General features: G+C 38.1%; 1 protein-coding gene across 3 annotated transcripts in view; it reads left to right on the forward strand.

Annotated features, from left to right (window-relative positions):
• NTM (neurotrimin) overlaps positions 1-21,033 on the forward strand; it is a 390,145-nt gene that overhangs the window by 356,553 nt on the left and 12,559 nt on the right. For all 3 annotated transcript variants that reach the window (XM_025039581.1, XM_006905790.3, XM_025039582.1), the window contains exons 4-6: positions 11,699-11,833; positions 13,784-13,904; positions 18,343-18,494. In XM_025039581.1, coding sequence (XP_024895349.1) covers positions 11,699-11,833; positions 13,784-13,904; positions 18,343-18,494 — 408 coding nt within the window. The remainder of the gene's footprint in view (positions 1-11,698; positions 11,834-13,783; positions 13,905-18,342; positions 18,495-21,033) is intronic.

Raw genomic sequence — 21,033 nt, forward strand, 5'->3', positions numbered from 1 at the left:
TAGGAATGGAATTTCAAAGTACGGATAGACTGGAAGAGGGAACAGAAGTAGCAGAGATGTGGACCTGGTCGAAGGGCTGAGTCTCCTTCCTCCTATAATTTATTCCATCTAACATTTATTAACCATCTCCCATGTGCCAATCACTCTTCTGCACACTTGCACAAATTCTCTCATATAATTCTTAGACTCAACCCATGGGTGCTTTAAAAAGTCTCCACATTTTACAAATGAGGGAACTGAGGATTAATAACTTATGCAAGGCTACATAATTGCTAAGAGTAATAGCCATAATCAGGATTCAGAAACACCATGCTTGTTCTGATAAATCATGATTGTCTTGTTTTCATACATTGCATTCCATCCAGGACCCAGGTGTGCATGCCTACGTTTATATTTTATGTGAAATGAAGAGAGGCAGAAGAAAATATTAGCAGAAGAAAACAGTAGTGTAACTAATGAAAGAGTAAATCAATATTTCCTCTCCATGCACTCGCTCTTTTTACAGATTTTATGTAGTTGAAGATTCCACCTGTGTATAGTAGAACACTTAGAACAGACAAGTGGGCAGGGCTCATGCACATGTTTCAGGCAGTATGATTTGGCAGCAAGTAGCTTTAGTGGTGGTAGATTTTGGGAACTATTTGCAAAGATTGTATTTTGTATATATATTCAAAGACTATAGTCAAATATGGCAAATACAAAGATTTTTCAGTTATGTCTCCTTTTCTCTAGGCACAAATGATCCTCCAACAGCCAGCTTCTTGCTATCCTATTGGTATTTCTGTGCAGTTTTCTTGAGTCAATATTTTACACATAATCTCTTACACCATGCCAATTGGAAATACATGTGTGATATGTCTTTTTCTAGTACTGATGGTAGTTTGTATTTTCCTCTCGTGATCTGATCTGAATTTATTCATTAGATTACCTTAATTATATATTCAACTCAGCCCAGCTTTTCTAATTTCTCCCTTTCTCCAAATGGTCATTTTGTCATTGATTCTTTGCTTAGTCCAGTCACCAACAAATGGAATTCTTTAGGAAAGCCTTCATTCTGCTTCGCACCTAAGAATGTTGCATGGGAAGGAAAAGCTTTGCCTCCCTCCTGCCTTCTTGTACAGTGGATCTCTGGCTAATTGCCCAGTGGTCATAGATCTCCAGGAAAATGGGCAGATCCCTGCACGATTCATTTCTTCTATCCTAAGTCTTGGTGGGAAAAGAACTCCCCTCTATTAATAAAAAAATAATTCCTCAGATCTGCATATCCACTCTTCAAAAGAATTGTTTATAAGTTACTTCACTTCCATTCTCCACAGCATATCTAATGAAACATATACAAGGCTATGCTAACTCCTGGAGTATGTCCTTCTTCCTGTCACCAGTTATATTTTGAGAATTTTATTTATTTGTTTATTTTTTTTTCTTTGTAGTACTAGGAGTTGATAGAGATTTGATTCTCTACCATCACTGGGAGGTGAACCAAAGGAACACAGAAAGATGGATATTAATCTTTTTGCATTCTAATTTCCTTTTAGACCTATTTTCAGAAAGGTATAGAATATAATTAGGGAACACACACACACACTAACATGCAAATATCATTTCCTGAGGTTCAAAACCCCTGGGGTTAGTTTCACAATTTGCAGATTAAGAACTCCTGTTCTTAATATAGAAAGTATCTTCATGGCATATTATAGACTGACTATACAAACCATCCTGCTTTTCTGGAAGAGTTCAGAACCCCATGATCCAGATGACTTCATTACAAATGGACTTCTGACCTGACGGTATATGGGACAGTGACAGGAGAATTTTAACCCATTAGTAGCCTCTCAAAAATAATTTCCTTAAATTAATATGGGCAAGAAATGTCAAAGCAATTAAATTCTTCACATTTCTCAGCACTCAGTACTGGCTTATATCTCTAAAGATGTAAAGGGGAGAAAGCAAACAGCTAAGATAGTGAAATGATGTGACACTGCAGAATTCTGCATTTATCCCCTATCAATGTCTTTCAGATCAGTTTGCCTAAATTTACAAATCAAAAGCTGATTATCTATCTATCTATCTGTCTATCTATCTATCTATCTATCTATCTATCTATCTATCTATTTATCAATCTATCTATCTACTATTTATTTATTTATTTATTTATTTATTTATTTATTTATTTAAACAGCCATCAGCTGCACTACTGCAAATATCCAGGTTCCAGATATCAAGCTGCAAACTTCAAATATCCAGCTGTTTGCTTTCTGATTTTTATATCATCACCCGTAATAGAGAGTCTGAATGCAAAACCAAGCTGACAGGCCTCATGAAAATACACACAGCAGAAGAGCACACAGTTTTCAGAGCCCAGCTGGCTGCTGAAGCCACATCTGCAAAGGAAACCAGTGTCGCATCATTAAGGGAAGAGAGATGTCTAAAAGATGCACAGGGCCTGGCTCTTTGGAGTACAGAGGCTCATCTTCATTTAATTACATGTGTGCTGGAGCTCCTCCTTTTAACAAAGCTAATGATTGTTCCCAGAAAACTTCCCATTCAAAAAATTGAACTTTTTTCTTCTATATATCTGTAAAATAATATACTACATTTTATATATGAATAGTCATCCACATTCAAACATATACATAGTCAGTTTCAACTATCAAATATGCCAGAATCTATGCTAAGTATTTTGCTATTATTTTGATTGATAGAAAGATAAGGAGACATGCAATTTATAGTTAGTATCGGTTTACATAATATTTATATTGAATCTCTATGGCTTTATAATGGGATCAGATTAATAGATGAATATTTAAGCTATCACTTTACATTTCCATCTTAAGCAAAGAAGACAGTGGGCATTGAAGCCATCTATGGAATGCTATCTTCTGTGTGTAGGACATGATGCAAAAGAATCTGCGACAAACTGGAGGAGCTCAGAAACAACCAATTCTTACACATCTCACAGAAAGCTGAGGGAGATGATGAGATAAGTTTCCCAGGTATAAGAGTTCATATGAAATAGATACAAATCTGAGACTTGCAGGCATGTAATGGCATGGGGTCACCGCCACCTGCTGTGCACTCTAGGACATTAGCTCCTGGCTTACTAGCAACTGACACTAACATGTTTAAAGGAGATTCTGCTCATATTATGGAAACCAGCTATTCAGAACAATTCAGCCTGTCCCATTCCCCAACCAGTGTCACATTATTAAGGGAAGAGATATGTCTGAGAGATGCACAGGGCCTGGCTCTATATTTGATACCAAAAGTAATTTTCTTGTTGACTGTTTGAGGCTGTACCTCAGTTCTAAAACAAGCGAAAGCAGATTTAGGCCTTCCAGAACTTTTTTCCTGAAAGAGATTTTATAAATTTGCTCATTCTTACAGAAATCGTCACTCTCTTTTCTGCCAGCCATGCTATCTCTATCCAAAGTTAAAGTCAAGGAGAAAAAAATGTATCAAATATATGTATATCCTTTTATTGTTAGCTTTGAAATTAGAGACATTTCTCAAGCCCTCAGCGGGTTCATATGGGCGATGCAGCTACACGGGCTTTCTTAGAAGAAATGATCCTTAGAAATTGTATCCCTTGTAAATCAAATCCTATTTTAAGTTCAGGGAGTAGAAGGATCTGAGATGAATCCTTTGCAAAGTTTATTATTATTAAATTCCTACTAGAAAAGCAGAGATCTGATTATTCTTTCATTTCTGCATTGAGATTTTCTTGTATCAAGGATCTTGTATATTAAAATGTGCTCAAACTGAGTTGTGATATCGGTTAAGAATAGTGGTCGTGATAGCTACCATTTATTGAGGGCTTACTATGTTCTTAGTTCTTTACACATATGTACTTATTTAACACTCACAGTAACCCAATAAAGTAGCCTATTTCCCCCATTTAACAGAAGAGGATACTGAAGCACGGAGAAGTGAACTGTCAGCTAATTAGTTCAACAGGGCCCAATGTGAGAGTGCTGGAACTCAGCACTGCCCCACAGTGCAGCCAGGGGCAACTGCTGTTGAGAGCTGTTTTGCTCTAGCCTAATATCAGACCCTCAGAGGGTATTCTATGTAGATATCATGTTTGGAAATGCTTTTTAACATTGATAGTCTCACCCTGCTACAGCAGATATACTGTCTAGATTTTGTCTGTAGCTCACATGTATGTCCCCAGCCCGATTCATCAGCCCAAGGATCGCATCAGTGTCACATTATATGGCTCTTAGGGCCCTAAACTTCAGCTTTACTGCAGTTTCTTCTGTCTAGTTCTTGGAGGCCCTACCATGTACTTAAATACAAGTCTTCTCATGTTCTCCCCATTGCCGCACTTGATGAAGTCCTCCACCTTTGCCTCTGCAGGCATAATGAGAATGAGGCTCTGTTTTGAATGGTTGTTGGCTGTGTGTGCATGGTTCCAGACTGCACTGAGTTACTGGGGGGCAAGGCATAAGGAAGGACTTCCCCAGTTCATTGGCAGGTATTGACACTGGATCTCACAGCAGTGCTACCCAACTCTAATGTCTCCCATGAACTTTTCTGTAGTTTCTGGCCCTTACCACTTTATTCATCAGACTTCAAAACCAGTCCTTCTGGGTTTGTGAGGATTGGAGCTGACAAACAATAAGCACGCCCCTATCATGTTTTTATTGTGTTCTTGTCCACCCAACATCCCAGCATTTTAACAGAACCATGTCTTGCACCATCAAAATACAAAACCTCCTATGCTATTCAGTTCATAATAAAGGCATCTGGAGAGATGCTAGCTGACCTGCCCTGTAAACAGCTGTCCCTGAAGCCCAGTCTGAGTTTAACAGGAACACCCTGAGGCAAACCAAGAGGACAACAGGGAGCTAGGCAAGAGAACTAGTTTAGTACTAAGCCAGTCACAGTATTTTAACTAAAATTTAAAAATAATTCCTTCCAACTCTCAAATTCTGAGATTCAAAGTTCTGTATTTTCACTTTTTGAGGTCCAATGATTTTTATCTAAGTTGGTATAAATGCCATAAAAATATTAAGCGAGGAGACAGCTGTGTTCTCTCCTCTCCAATAACTACAGCTGTTCTCCTGACAAGCTTATTCTTGGGTGCGATAAAAATGATAATTGTGGCTATTATTATTTTCAGTTACAAAGGCTTTTAATCCCCCATCTATGAGCTCAGAAACTTGGGGTTTTCTCTTCCAAAGGGGTATGACTTAACACAGGGCAGTTTCTGTCCTTCAGTTGGCAGTAAACTGCTGAGTTCAGCCCATTGGGCAATGTGAAACTCCTTTGGGGATCTGAGGGCAGGTGTAATCACGTTTCCAACTTGCTTTATTTCACTGTTTGACGTCAGATTCCACTTAATGAAATAGCTGTGTTCCTGAAAAGTTGGCTGTAGAACAAATTCTGTTAAATACATCATACTTCCTCATTGATCTTCATTTTTAAATTAAGGATGCATTTCCCCGAGGAAATAATTGGCCCCAAGACTAAATATAAATTGTACTAAACATTCAATAAACCTTTTAAAATCACATAGTTAAAGAAAACCTGTTCTGTTAGATCACTAATAGCGATGATATTTTTTATCATCAGGAAATATAAATATTATGCTAAGAACAATTACCAGAAATGGCACTGTTGTGGGAATAGAGTTACATGAAGATTAGGTGAACAGCATAGGGTCCCTGATTCTCTTTTTTTTTTTAATTGAGTAGTTCTGAGTCTATCAGTCAATCAGTTTATTAATAAGAAGTTGACACATTTCAATTATGTAAATTTTTCCTAGGTGTATTAAGAGCCAAGTCCAAGACTTGGTCCCTGCTGTCAAAGAGTTTCAATTGCATTGGAAAATAAGACCAGTGAATATAGCAGAAAACAATCATTGGAAAACGCTATTATAATTGTGGGAGCTGTGGATTGGACATCAAGAGACCTGGTGTGCTCTGGTACTATATAGATATGGATCCCTCTAAACTGCTGTTTCCCACATGAAAAATGTAGGGATTTAACAAAATTAGTAATTTCCAAACTTGACAATATATGAGAATTCCCTGGTAAAATTATTAAAACTCCTTATCCCAGAACATTCTGACTTATAGGTATGGTGGGATATAGAAAATTATATTTAAGTAATTGTTCTAGGGAATCCTACTGAAGTCAGTCTGTGTCCTAGTATAGAAATTATGGAATTATATAACCATTAATGACTTTTAAGCTTTTTAGTTTACTTTTATATGATTCTAAAGACTAGATGACTTCTAGATAAACAAGTGATCTCTATGTGTAAGACAGCCATAGGCACTGAAAATTAGGAGATAGATGGGAGTATATTAGTGTCCTAGTGTTCCGCAACAAAGTAACAAAAACTGGGTGGCTTAAACAACAGAAATATATTGTCTCACAGTTCTGAAAGCCAGAAGTCCAAATTCAAGGTGTCAGCTGGTCCATGTTCTCTCTGAAGATTATAGGACAGGATCTTACTTTGTGCTTTTTGCTTCTGGTGTTTCCTAGCAATCTTTGACTCTCTCTGGCTTATAGAGGTATCGCAGCATCCCATGGCCATCTTTTCCCTGTGTGTCTTCACATCCTCTCCCCTGTGTACATATACATCTGTGTCCAAATTGTTTCTTTTATAAGGATACCAGTCACACTGGATTAGGACTCAGACTAATAACTCATTTTAATTCGATTACCATTGTAAAGACCCTGATCCCAAATAGGGTTCACATTCTCAGATACGAATGGTTAGGACATCAGCTTATCTTTTTTGGAGGGAACTCAATTCAACTCATAACGGAGTTTTCACGGAAGAATTAGAACTTTAAAGCTAGGTGGTGTTTGCTTAATACAACAGAAAGAACATAGTATCAATCTATGAAAAAGGAATAATCATGTTCATACAATATGAAAAAATAGTATGGCCTGGCTTACGAGTTGTGGTAGTATATTGTTGGTGGGATGTAAATTGGTGCAGACACTATGAAAAACAGTACGGAGTTTTCTCAAAAAATTAAACATAGAACGACCGTATGATCCAGCAATTCCACTTCTGAATATCTATCCAAAGAAAATGAAAACACTGACTCAAAATATATATGCACCCCTATGTTCATTGCAGCTTTATTTACAATAGCCAATATATGGAAGCAACCTAAGTGTCTAACTATCTATCACTAGATGAATGTATAAACAAGATTTGATATATACATGAATATCACTCAGCCATTTAATAAAAAGAATTAAATCTTGTCATTTTCTGCAACATTGATTGACCTAGAGAGCATTATGCTAAGTGAAATAAGTTAGACAGAGAAAGAAAAATACCATGTGATGTTACTTATATGTGTAACCTAAAAAACAAATGAACAAACAAAACAAAACAGAAATAGACGTAGACATAGAGAACAGACTGATGGTCATCAGAGGGGAAAGAGGTGGGGAGAAGGACAAAAAAGATAAAAAAGAATAAGTTACAAATTTCCACATATAAAATCGATGTCATGGGGATATAATATATGACATAGGGAATATGGTCAATAATATTATAATAACCTTGTTCAGTGTCAGAAGATTACTAGACTTACAGTGATCACTTCACTAGGTATATAAGTGTTGAATAACTATGTGATACACTTGAAACTAATATAACATTGCATATTAATTATAATTTAATAAAAATATTTTTAAAAATAAAAATAAATAAATAATAGCAGTTGCATTTTTAAGAAGTTTTGGTAGTGGTGGTGGTGGTGATGATGATGATTGTCACAGCTAACACCTATAAAAATACTTATCTTGTGCCTTTCCCTGTACCAGCTGCATCCCATTCTCAAAGCAAACCTAGAGGTGGGTTGCATTACTCTGAGTTGTAGAGAATAAGAAATGGTGGCACAGAGGAGTTAGGTAACTTAACACGTCATGAAACTTGAAAGTGGAAAACGGGGTTTACCTGATCCCAAACTTTCTCTTCGTGCCTTCCTCACAGCACTAACATGAAATAAACTTGGATGAGTAGATTGGAGTTACTTTCTGAAGGGCTTTGATAAAGATGTGGAGTTTATATTTGATGTTACAGAAAATAGAAAACCATTTTTAGTGTCTGAAGAGGTGTGTCATGATGAAGGGGATATTTTAGGAAGATGACTGTGCCACTTCCACTCAAGGATGTGTTTTCTTTAGAAAAGGCTTATAAATGAGAAGCTATTGACCACAAAGAGTTTCTTTTCATTGGGTTTTATCAAGTGATTTGCCTCTTCCCCACTGATATTTCTTCAACAAGAATTTCTTTTAGCACTTTAAAAAGTATGCTCTGTTGATCTATTTTTTTCTCTAATATTTTTTGTAAGTTTTTCATAGGAGTGATAAAGCATTGATCATTTCATACCCAGAGTACAAATGGTCTTAAAAGAAAACTTTTCTTGAATCATTAACTCTATAAATTCAAATTTCAGTTTTGTAATTTTTGTTTTGTTTCGTTTTCGTTCTGTTTCTTTATTTGTTTATCTTAGGCAGCATCTATAAGAACCTCATTTCTTGTAGTTCAAAGTTTAATTTGTTATGTACATACTGATTATCTTTCTCTCTGGTTTTGCCATCTATGCTTCTAGTAGAGAAAAAAGATGTGAGGAGAAAGATGAAATTAATGGCAATGAAAGCTAAAATAGATAAAGCATTTTACTATATACAAATTACTTTTCACGTGCCTTATCCAATTGAATCAGAAAATGTACATATAATAATTGGTGAGTAATAGAGTCATTATAGTTTTTCCATATTTCTACATTTGGTCTGGGGAATGCATGATAGTAAAATTAAGCCTCAGTGGTATTTGCAAGATGACCTAAGTATAAATCCCCTCCCTCTGGTGATAAAAAATCTGGATCAGTGGAGAACATATGCCTTCCCCAAATCTTAAGCTGTCCAACTTCCTTCCCTACATAAGATTTTCTGATATTAATATAAAAAGTTACACATACATTAAACACACATCTTCACAGAAAACTTGATAAGCTCTTGATTGTTATTACCCTAATATTTGTGAACTTGCATTTCAGTCTATGACTGCAACCCCACTACTTGCTTCTCCATTTGATTGTCCTTATAACAATCTCATCCAAGCTGGGTGCCTGTAAATCTTACTGTGGTCACACAAGAAAATCTTTGGATGGTAGAATTAAAAGAGTTGCTTGGTCAATTAGGGGGATCATTTTATAAATTACATAAATGTCTAACCAATGTAATGTATACTTGAAACTAATAATAAGTTAAAAAACCAACCAAACAAACAGATGTTTGGTCTCTAGTTGGAGAGAGGACCCAGAGACCCAGAGAACCCTAGGCCGCTTTGTTTCCTTGCTTTGATGGCATAGTACACAGCTTTCCAGATCCAAGGTCCTACCAGTCACTGCTCTGACACTAGAGCTCAGTCCAGAAACAGCTGTCCAGAACTAATTTATTTCCTAATGCTACGGCACTGTTAATTTATAAATTACACTGGTAATTCAAGCTATTATTAATTTCAGATGGTGTAGGGCAAGCCTAATTAAAATATGACACCAATTGCCACACATATGTACCAAGGACTACCATTTAAAATTAATGGGAATATTAAGTGTGACACTGGTCTCTGAGATGCTTTTCACAGTAATTATAACATTCTAGTGGGGGAAGATCTGACAAATGTAGGCTTGAGTCTGGTAGCAAATAAACAACAAGATAAAAGGAATTACACATTCTGCATTTAAACTTTTTCTCCTCATTTTCTCCACCCTTTTTCAAATAAAAGTTAGTACTTTTTCTCCTACAGATACTTAGAAAACAATAACAATAAACGCTACTGTGACAATTAAAAGTTTCTTACTGGTTGGTACTATGAGTTCCTATGTGTTAATGCTGATTGTCCTCTCCACATTCTGTACTTTTTGGCCCTGTTTTCTACCTATTAACATGTTTTTGGTTCTTCCTGTGAATTTAGTAACTCTTGCTTGCTGCTTACCTTAGTAGATACAGGCTGTTCTTTTGCTCTTCTGTAGGTAGTAGGGGCAAGAGGATTTCTGCACATAAATAATATGTGTTCCATGTGGCATGAAAGTGCATGATGAAATGCTTAGGTTGGGCTTATTACTGGTTGGCAGCACAGAGTTCTCATGTCCAAAGATTGGTGGCAGAGTTGGGCAGGTGGTGGCCCTCTTTTACAAGGTAGTTGTTTCATTACTGCTGTCATTGTTATTGCTGCTATTGTTATTGTGACAAAAATTGTGACCTTAACAATGTCACAGAACAAATACAACTATAATTTATATACCACATATATCATTCTTTGTATTATATTAGTTTCTTACTGTTGTGATTTTCATGCTTGGGTCAGCAGATACATGTGGTGTTATGGAGGAGTTTTATCACCTGGAAAGAAATGTTTTTTGCTTCCTTTTCTACTCATGCAGAGCCACTCATGTTAATATAGCTTCATTCCACCTGAGTCTGTGCCCCCAGGCAGATTACAGAATTACTAACTAAAGCAACAGGAGTACAGTACATGAGAGTTTTCCAAGTGCTTTCATGTATACATATAGTTTTTTTTTTATTATTATTTGTCATCCAAACAATCTTCTGAGATATAAGGATTGTATGCATATTATGCCTGGAAAAATGTCTCTCAGTTGCTAGTGACAGTCTCAACTAATGCTTATCGCTCCATAATAACTGGTAATAGTACCCCCTTTCACTCTTGAAAGTATCGCAGTTTGCATGATAAAATATATCATCATGTTGATTACTTCATTTAACACAGGAAGGAGGATAATCTCAGGATGAAAGCACATATTTTTGCAGTCCATTGTCTTTCTGTAAGGGTGACTATGAGAGAGAACCATGGACCCATCTTCTAGGCTTTAATGTCATGGTCTTTTATAATCAAATGCTCATGGCAAGACCTTAGGAAATCTAGTAGGTAGAGAGTTATTATTATTCATAATTTTTCAAAACAGAAACTAAGTCTGAGGATGAAGTGACAGTAAGATTTGCAGCCATGTCTTCCTGATTTTTACTTTCTGCCATGTTCGTGGTTAGAGTTTGAAATCCGTCTTGTTGGTTAGTCTTCAGGATCACATACCCAAGAACTCTAGCAGATCGAAGTTTAGAAAATTGATTTTTCCTTATCTAATTGAGTGTCTAACTCTAAAAACAGACATTAACATTTATTTTATTGATGTTTCCATCACTTTTTGTGGTGTGTGTATATGTGTGTGGAACTGCTATTGTGGTATTTTTTAACTGATTCAGGTCTGGGATGCAGTCATTAGCTCTTTACTTCAAGGTTCAGTCTGACACTGGGAGATCAGAAAGAATTAATATTCACCTAAAGTGCCTAACTCAGATCTCAGAGCCCAAGTGCTTGGTAAGATTTAGGCAGTGTAAATGTCAAAATTATTAATCACTTATCGAGGACCAGGAATTCTCTAGCGACTATGTTTAGTTCAGGTAGGAACACAGGCATTTCAGCCGGTCCACTGGGGAACTAAGGAAACGTTGGTGATGGAAGTGGTAGAAGAGAGGAGGAAGAGTGAATAGGCATAGTTCTTAAGAATCTGAACAAAGAAGTGGCACAATTCTCTGCAGACATAGACATTTTCTATATTGTTTGCTAAGTTTAGACCTGTCGTGTTTTTCTTTTTCTTTTTTTTTTTTGTTTCCTGTTTCACCACACTTTTTCCTGCAGCTGTGGGCTTTGTGAGTGAAGATGAATACTTGGAAATCCAGGGCATAACGAGAGAGCAGTCCGGGGACTACGAGTGCAGTGCCTCCAATGATGTGGCTGCACCAGTGGTACGGAGAGTAAAGGTCACCGTAAACTGTAAGTGGTCTCAGGAGTCCCAACCCTGTATGTACATGAGGCTGGCTGCTGTTGTGGCCATAACAAAGAAGTGGACTGCAGAACCAACTGCTGATTCAGGATGAGAAATAATCTGGTATCATTGTCTACTCTCTGCTTTCAAGAGGAATAATTGCAAACTCTAATTAAAAACAAACAAACAAACAGAAATTATAGGTGAAAGTACTTTAATATAACCCCAAACTTGATTTATATATTCCTAGAAAATTATTACATGGCATTCAATGCATAATTTATGTAAGCATGTTTTTGAATCTCAATTTTTTTCCCATACTTTACTCACGGCATCCCCAGGTTCTCACTCTCTAGACCAGTAATCTCCAAACCGGAGAGCAAAAATACCATGTAGATAAAGGAAATATTACAATTTCTATTTATGGTATGTTTACTTTATGGCATCCTTTTACAATTATGTATGTTGATATATGTCACATTCATAATTTAAATAAAATAGTTAACCATACACATATTAGAAGATATACCTCAAAATCCAATTTTGACTAATGGAGACACAATCCAAAATGATTGGAGGCCACTGCTCTAGAACACTAGTTCTTTTTGATAAGCCATCCAAATTCTCTCTGACATTGATCCTATTCAACTTCCCTACTTCTCTCTCACCCTTTCCCCTCTTGATTCCTCATTATGCACACTGACTCAGTTCTCTATGACATTCTGAAAGTTTTCTCTGCTGTAATCATTCCGGGAAGTCTTATGACAGTATAGAACTCAAGAATTAAACTGGAAAACCAGAAGTCTTGTCTCTTCAAAATTTGGGTGGGTGGAGATAGAAAAAGTATATGGTGTGTTGATGATTACTCATTCTTGATATTAATATTTTGATTTCTGTTACAATTTGAACCTAATTAATATGGAGCACTTTAAGAATCAAGAAAATAGGTTTAACCATGCTACCATTTTTTGTACCCTACCACAATTTTAAAGGGACTTAAATGACTTCAGTTAATAAAGACCAATCTAAAGCGTAAGAGAATATAAGCAAAGAAAAACATATTTAGAAAAATAAATGAAAGCTATGGATGAATAAGCAATTAAATATATGCCACAGGTGGTTAGATGTGGATCCAGAATTCGGTTTTGAGTTGCTAAAGCAAAGAGAGGAAACATCATCTCTTTTAAGGTTTACGTCCATAAGGTAAAAGCAAACTAGTTGCTTGGGAGAAACACTGCTTTTCCTAGTACTGAGACCCTGGAGAATTTTATCTTTAGGGTCTCCACAAATAGAGTACTTTGAGATATAGTCAATAACATTGCATACAACATTTCTGCATTAAATAGACTGGCAAGTTTGTTATGGCTGTTTTTCACAATACACTTCACTATAAACTGTTGGAATTGCCAACCGTTATTAGGTAAAGACTTCAAATGAATGCAGGAAAAGTATATAGGTCTAGTTTCGTCTGGCTTGACTCAGGAATCCATTTTAGAATACCTGATCTACATATCCTTTAGGCAATTCTCTATAAATATTATTTTTTGCAACTGAGTTTTTGATGGGGATTGAATAGTCTGAGGTTATATACTCTGGCAAAAACCTGGTGTGCAGAAATTCTAGAAGGCTGATTAAAGGTGCTGTCAGCCCGTGGAGTGTAGGGTTGATGGGTTGGCATCATCCTATGAAAGTTAAAAAGTTTAAGCAGGAAATAGGCCTGAATACCTGGTCATTCCACCTTTGTCCAGAGGGGAACAGAAGCATTATGTGCTAGAAAGACCAAGCTTTTCTTTTGAATAACACTGACTGGTTTCATTCTCTGGGACAATTTGTATAGCAACATGTCAGTTCAAGTAAGCAGAGGTAGAGCGGGGAGTGAAAAATAAAATCAGTGAATGAGGCAGCCTGATTCATTTCAGAATGCTTTTCAAATTCTATGGGACGTATTCTCTCTGCAGATCCACCATACATTTCAGAAGCTAAGGGTACAGGCGTCCCTGTAGGACAAAAGGGGACACTGCAATGTGAAGCCTCAGCAGTTCCCTCCGCAGAATTCCAGTGGTACAAGGATGACAAAAGGTAAAGACACCCTCCCTACCCTTCCCCACAAAGAAGAAGAAAGCTTTTCCAGGTCTTTGATTCCAGATGGTTGCAAATGAATTCTTGAAACATCCTCTTCTGAATTCCCCTACATATGAGGGGGAAATGATATACAAACAAGTCTTTTCTTAATATTAATGAATTTCAGCTTTGTTTTTAATGTTTCCATGCAAAATTAGCACTCCCAAACAACAGACCCAAAATAAAATATTTTTGTTTTTTAGGAAAGCAAAATCTCACAGGAAAGGCCACCAGGAGCATTCTAAGGACTAGATTTTTTACAGGCCAAGAAAATAATATGTTCTGGCAGAAGCTATTTTTAACACATTCTCAGGCTTGCATTAAGGCGTTAGGAGTGCTTACGGGGTGCTGAGAGTGGCTAAGAAGTTTGCTGTAGCTAGAGGTCTCAGTTGAGTTCCAGACACTAAGTTTTGGTTTATAGCCATCCATGACCCTGTTTAGCCATCCCTTTGTGCCAGGTTATTCCTGCACTGCAGGAAAAGAGAGAGTGGACTATTCCTTTCTCACTCATTGCTGCAGCCACCATTGGGATATTTGTTGCGAATCACTGAAGATTGTCATTGCGAGGAGTTATCAAATGGCATGTTAGCACAGAGTTCAGCAGCTTAGTACAGCCAGGCAACATGATAATTGCTGTTATCAGATAGCTATTTTAAGATGGATGAACAACAAATAAATGTGCAAGAGCTGTTTATATTTGGAACACTTTCACAAAAATGAGGTAGGGGTGATGCAAAAAAGGCCTGAGGTATATGTAGGGTGGAGAAGGAGGAAGGGGTTACGGAGGCTGAGAACCTGAGAAAGAAAAGCAACAAAGAGGGTAATCACAAGTAGGAGGGCAGTGTAAGCAGCTCAAGGCCAGGAGGGGTACAACTGTTGCCCATGTGACTTAAATCGTTTACAACGTGCTTGGGTTTCTTTCTTTATGAGGTCAGTCAGACACCAAAAGCTCTTCTAGTCTCTGAATCAATCATTAAATTTTGTTTAGAACCAAGTCACTTCATCATACAGTTCTTTGTCTTATAATCCTTTCAAAGAGAAGCAGTGCTTTTTCATCTTTAAGTACAAATTCCAGCAGCTTCTTAGTTAGGTGTACTGTATTCATCTAGCCCATTTTATAGATGAAAGAATTGAGGCAGAAAGAGGAAGGCAAGCTCGTAAGGAAATATGAGAAAGTATCTGGCTTTCCCCCTTTCTCCAAAAATTCAAAATTAAGCAAAATGAGTAGTATTTTCCCAGTAAATAAACATGGTTATCTTTCTTAGAAATCCTGCTTCACTTGTCCCTTCCTCCCTCTTATTGAAGGACCTTCTGTATGAAAGTCTGATTAGAAAGAAAGAAAGAAAGAAAGAAAGAACGAAAGAAAGAAAGAAAGAAAAAGAAAAAGGAAGAAAGAAAGAAAGAAGGAAAAGAAAGAAAGAAAGGGTCATTAACAAAAACACTATGGATCTTTTGGGTCGATTCCTGAACCTCGATTGTCTAGGTCTTCAAGAAAACTAATCAGCTATGTCCTATTTTTCTAATTCTTTACAGAAGAGAAATATAAGTAAAATATGTGGGAAAGCAGAATCTTAAAATATGTGGAGGAAAGTAGAACAGGCTATAGTAAAAAATGGCCAATGGTGAGGGAAAGGAAGAGAGAGCTCTGCTTTGCATGACCGCCATGTCATGGAAGGTCTGCAGTCCACGCCGGTACCCAGGAGGTGAAAGCCAGAGAGTATCACCATGGAGGGTTTCAGAGGCCCCTGGCTCAGGCACCTTTGATTCTTGCTTTGTCTGAGTTCTTCTCATGGCTGCTCCTTTACTCCCCTTGACTAATTCTGGTCAGTTTTCCACTTGCTACTCATTTATTTATTTCCAGTATTCTCCCATCAAATGGAGTTGTCTGTCCTCCTGGCACCCAGTTCAACAAGAACATTTCTGTCTCTTAGGTCTATGTTATGGCCAGTCCTTTTATGCCTCTAAGGCTGTCAGGCAACCTCTTCCAAGCAGGTCTCAGAGAGCATTTTATATCTGCCTGGGGGAAGGTCAGCTCTAACCTAGCTCGCATTTCTAGTGAGATGAATGGACTTCTGAGGCAAATCAAAGAACTCTGTGTGATGCGGACAGCATTATTCTCAAAATTCAGGGTAGAAGTCTCTTTTGACTATGTAGTAGCACCACTCAATTGCATGCCATTGTGTGTCATCAATCAAAGGGACAGAAAATGGAACGCTATAGTTAATAAGGGCCACCCATCCATGGGGACATGAGCCAATAAAAAATCTACAGGTTCATTAAGAAACTGAAGCCAGGTGTGGGATGGGACAATGTGTGACCACACAGAGAAAAGGCAAGTGTGTCATCCTAGAAGCTGCAAAGTGGTGCAAAGTACAGTTGGCCCTTTTTTTTAGCTAAAGACATCTCAGAGCTGTCAAGCAGGAAACTGCTTCGGGTAAGTGTCTCTCCCCACTACAGAGCTGAAATCTAATTCACAGCTTGGTTCTGATGTGAAGGCTTCCTCTCCAGCCCAGGATGGCACCAAAATGGCAAATGGGATCAATAAGCTTGAGGAGCTCTCAGAAACCTCCTGATGGGTGGGCTGCAGAACCTTCTTTGGACAGCACCCCCTAGAGGATCAATATCTACATAACAAGCTGGAAATATAACTGTGGCGTCTGGCAGCACAGCCGGACGCCTCATTCCTTTCGGACAGTGCTCACATTTTAATGAAGTTCATGGAATCTGGCCAGTTCACTGCCCCTAGCTTCTGAGAAAGAAAGGCTCCCAGAGGAAAATCTGCATAATGAAAAGCAAGGCAAGTTCCTCCAACCAACCTTCTGACTTCCTTGGAGACAGATGTTGAGTGAGAACTAAAGCCAGAACCTGGCTTTCCCTTCTGGTCACTGTTGCTGTAAGTTTTGGCAGTGGAGAGAATTATTCTGCAGTCCTACAGAGATTAGACCTTCTGATAATGACAAAGCAGCTGCCCTCTATGCCAAAAACCTACTGTGACCCAGAGACAGGCAGGAGTACTCAATGTCTAACTCCATTGAAACATATTATATTGAATGACATTTTATAGTTTACAAAGCATTTTCTCTTCATTGTCTTGCTGGGCTTCGCTTTCTATTTCTGCCTTAACTATTGGCTTTCTCGATTTGATGACTCTGACACTAGTCATTTGCCCCAATTCGTGTCCCCTGAGTCTATTCCAATGTGTATCCACCTCGACATGGTTTACACTCTACCCATCCTGCTTCAGCCAGGCTCTAAACAGGCAGCTTAAGTTTGTGACCATGTTCCCTGAGATCCTCCATTCAGAAAGATTTATTTCTCCTACAAATATTCATTTTTGCCATAGCATAGACTCAGCTTCTGGGCAAGGAAGACAGATTGTTTCAGGGAAGGGAAAAGGTTGGCTTAAAGCCCATTCTCTGAAATAGGAGATTCTAGAGTTTTTAAAAGAACGAGAATCAGTCTCATAATTTCTATGTAGACATGCAATTCTAATAGAAATGGATGCTAACAACCTCCTACAATGGAGGATGTGGCCCTATTAACTCCTCAAGTAGGTTTCCCCTTACCCTCTGTCTCTACCCAGTAATGGAATCCATGGTTCTAATACGTATATTTAACTGTTTTCCCCAATATCTATTTGTGACATTTCTTAGTGGCCCCTACCACCAATACAAGCCTTGCAGCATATAGGACTGCCATAATGGATTGCTTAGGGAGACTGGCTCTGCAGGGTCATATTCTCAGGAATCTCTAATCTCTCCTGAACTGAGTTGCTATGAAACTCTGGGCAGATTACCTCTCTCAAGACTTTCAGAGTTCCCTAATATAAAAACAATCCCTGATTCTTATTTCCTATTCACTGCCCAGAATAAGGTATTATCTGTAGAATGCCTCAAGCCTTAAAGGAAAATTTTATTACCCAGGTGCTTGAAAAACATTGTTCCTTCAAGCACCTCAGGTTGTTCTTTTCTTTACAGTTGGGGTTTTTCATTTTCAAGGTTGCCATCATCATAACCATCACCATCTTCATTAACACCATCATCAACATCAATTAAGTCCACACTTTTGAGCACATACTGTGTGAATAATGTCACACAGCTGACATATTATATTTGTTGAAGGCTCCTGCCTTCAGAGATTTTAAATATCTGTACTAGGAGGTGAATGTCTGTATAGTGTCACAAGTATCTCCAGGCACATACATAAAAACAGAGAAATAAAATTATATTGTGTGTGAACTTATTGTATAGTTGAGTGGGGGAAAATGTGATTATAATAATGTCAGAAAGGGGGGATGAGCCAATCATTAATTCAAGTCTGTCTTCTTCCTGTAAGAAGAAAACTAACCTTTTTTTTTTCTCTCTCTCTTGTTTTATCTCTCTTTTCTTTGCCTCAGACTGGTTGAAGGGAAGAAGGGAGTTAAAGTGGAAAATCGACCTTTCCTCTCAAAACTCACCTTCTTCAATGTCTCTGAGCATGACTATGGGAACTATACTTGTGTGGCCTCCAACAAGTTGGGCCACACCAATGCCAGCATCACATTATTTGGTAAGACAGAGCCCTGAGCTGGGCGATGAAAGAGGAAAAGGACCATGTAGAGGAAGAAGACTTGGGAAGGAAGGTTCAGAAAGGAAAGCAGAAGAAAATCAAGAGTAGTTAGGCAGGGGTTAGTGAGAAGAGGAAGAGAGAAGAATGGGATGAGGGGAGAATAATTAGTACATGTATGAAAGTAGATACTGGGAATAGGGGGAAAAAATGAAAAAAAAAATGTTCATGTTTCGTTCTGTAATGGGAAATATCCTGAGACAGAAAAAAAAAAGAATTTTAAGATGTTGAAGTGACATTTAATTTTTTCTCCTCGGTGATATCTCCTGAACTGACTATGGGGATTATAAATGGGTGTAATAAGAAAGAGTCCAGAGAGGAACATTTGCTATTTCAATACTTTATTCACTGGATTAGTGTAAAATATTACCATTTCTGAACCTTTTTCTGGGCATTGGGACATAAGTGAAGCTGAATTATATTTATAAAAGTAGAATCATAGGCTTTGGGATCCTGAATAATATCAGTTTTAGAGAGAGAATTAATAGAGAAAATGGGGAATGCCCTAGTGCTCCATCTGTGTCAAAAGATGTTGTCTGGCTGGATTAAGAAATATTTCTTCAAGCCACCATCCTGACAGAAGCCACATAGTCATTCATGCATTGATTCATTAAACAACTATTTATTGAAGGACTAATACATGCGAGACAGATTGCTATGCATTCACTGCATATTGGCAATGATATTGGTGCCAGAAAGAAGTAAAGGAAGCAAATAAACCATCACCTTCACAGACCCAGTTCTGTGATTAGAAGAGTTCCAAACAAGTGAGCAGGGATCCAGCCTCAGGCCTCCAGTGATGACTTTATCCCTCAATGATTGTAGATTCTCTCTATAGGCCACCGGGTTAATTTCCAGTCACTTTGGGGAGAACTGGAAACTCCATACCTCACCAAATTCAGTTAGCTTAGGATTTTTCAAATCACACCGCTTCCCCCCACCCCAATCTCCCATGTAAACAAGCACTCTTGAATGTGATGGTGAGGGGAAGGTGAGGGAGTTTAGCAGATAATTGTCAAGAATATAAATTCCTTTTATTCTGAAAATTCCATAGCTTTAAGTACCTCGCCTTCACTACCTGGCCCTGCCACATCCCCTCCTTGACACAGTGCACCCAGTTTGCCCAGAAGGGCCTGCCTGTGCTGCTGCCCCATTGTCCCATCACTGCTTCCAAATCACATTCTATCTCCCTTTTACCCAGCACATAAAATAAAGCTCAGCTTTATCCAAGAGGGTTGGGAAGGGGAAGGCTGCCCTTGATCCCAGATTGGACGGAGCTGTGATTAGAGTGATTGATCTGTCTGACATCTTTGACACAGGAATAGTCATAATTGCCCCTCACATTTGTCAGTCCTTTTGGCTTTTTGGCAGATATCTGTCTGTGTGAACAGAAGGGCCAGGATTAGAAAGATGCCACTCCTTCCCTTGCTTTGCAAATCTAAGGCTCTCCCTGGCTTTCCCAGCCACCCCTCCCAAGCCAGGCTCTCAGCGCACAGCAGGCATCATTTTGGTAAACAGTCTTCCTCCCCTTTTGACCTCCTCACTCTTCTGATTAGGATGCAAGAACTGATTTTGCAATTGACTTCATCGCTACTGTCTAATTCCCTGGATTCTTCCCCTTAAGCCATCTTAAGATGAGAACTGGGAGAAAAAGCAAACTTTAAGAGTGAAATAACTGGCATTTGTGACAAGAAATGCCATGAAGGATGTGTCATAAATCTGCTTTTTTCAGCAGACCTATGGGTGGCAATTAAAACCTCTGCCCCACCCGACTCCCACCATCATTCTGTCAGCATTCACCTTGTGTGGCATTTGGAAAATCCTTACAATTGCCAGCTTTCTGGAGTCCAGGGTTCTTTTTAAAATACATTAAAAAGTGATAGTATGTATTGAAATAAGTTTAGAATATTTGGGTCAAACAAAGATGAATGAGGTGCAGGTGGAGTTGTTCTTTAATGCAGGAGGTGCCCAGAGCTTTACATGCTAAATCTCTAAAAGGGAAAAAAGCAGCATTTTCCAAATTTAATCAAACAGACATCAGTATTTTAGCCTCAACTCAGAGAGCATTTCTGAAGAGTACATCATAGAGATGCTGCATGGGTGACATGGTTCCATGGAACTAATGAAATTCTATTAATGTGCATGATGGCAGTTCCCAATCCATAGGCTCCAGCCAAAGGTAGTCCAGACATTGAAGCCCCTAAACTCATTAACGAGGTTCACCATCAATAAGGCCTTTTGACAAAGTCACCTTATCAGGGAGTTTTCCGTGTAATTTCCCGTTATCAGAAGACCCCTCAGCTCAGAGTCATCAAACAGGTTGGAAAGCAGCACTGACTTAATGCAAATATAAAAACTTTGTGATGAAGTTTATTCTTCTAGAGCATCACAAAAAGTCAGCTGAATTTCACTATTTTACCACCAACTTGCATCTACACCGCACACCCTCTCTATCTGACCTGAAGGTTGAAAAGTGAGGAAT

Source organism: Pteropus alecto, unplaced genomic scaffold, assembly GCF_000325575.1.
Source record: "Pteropus alecto unplaced genomic scaffold, ASM32557v1 scaffold210, whole genome shotgun sequence".
NCBI lineage: Eukaryota > Metazoa > Chordata > Mammalia > Chiroptera > Pteropodidae > Pteropus > Pteropus alecto.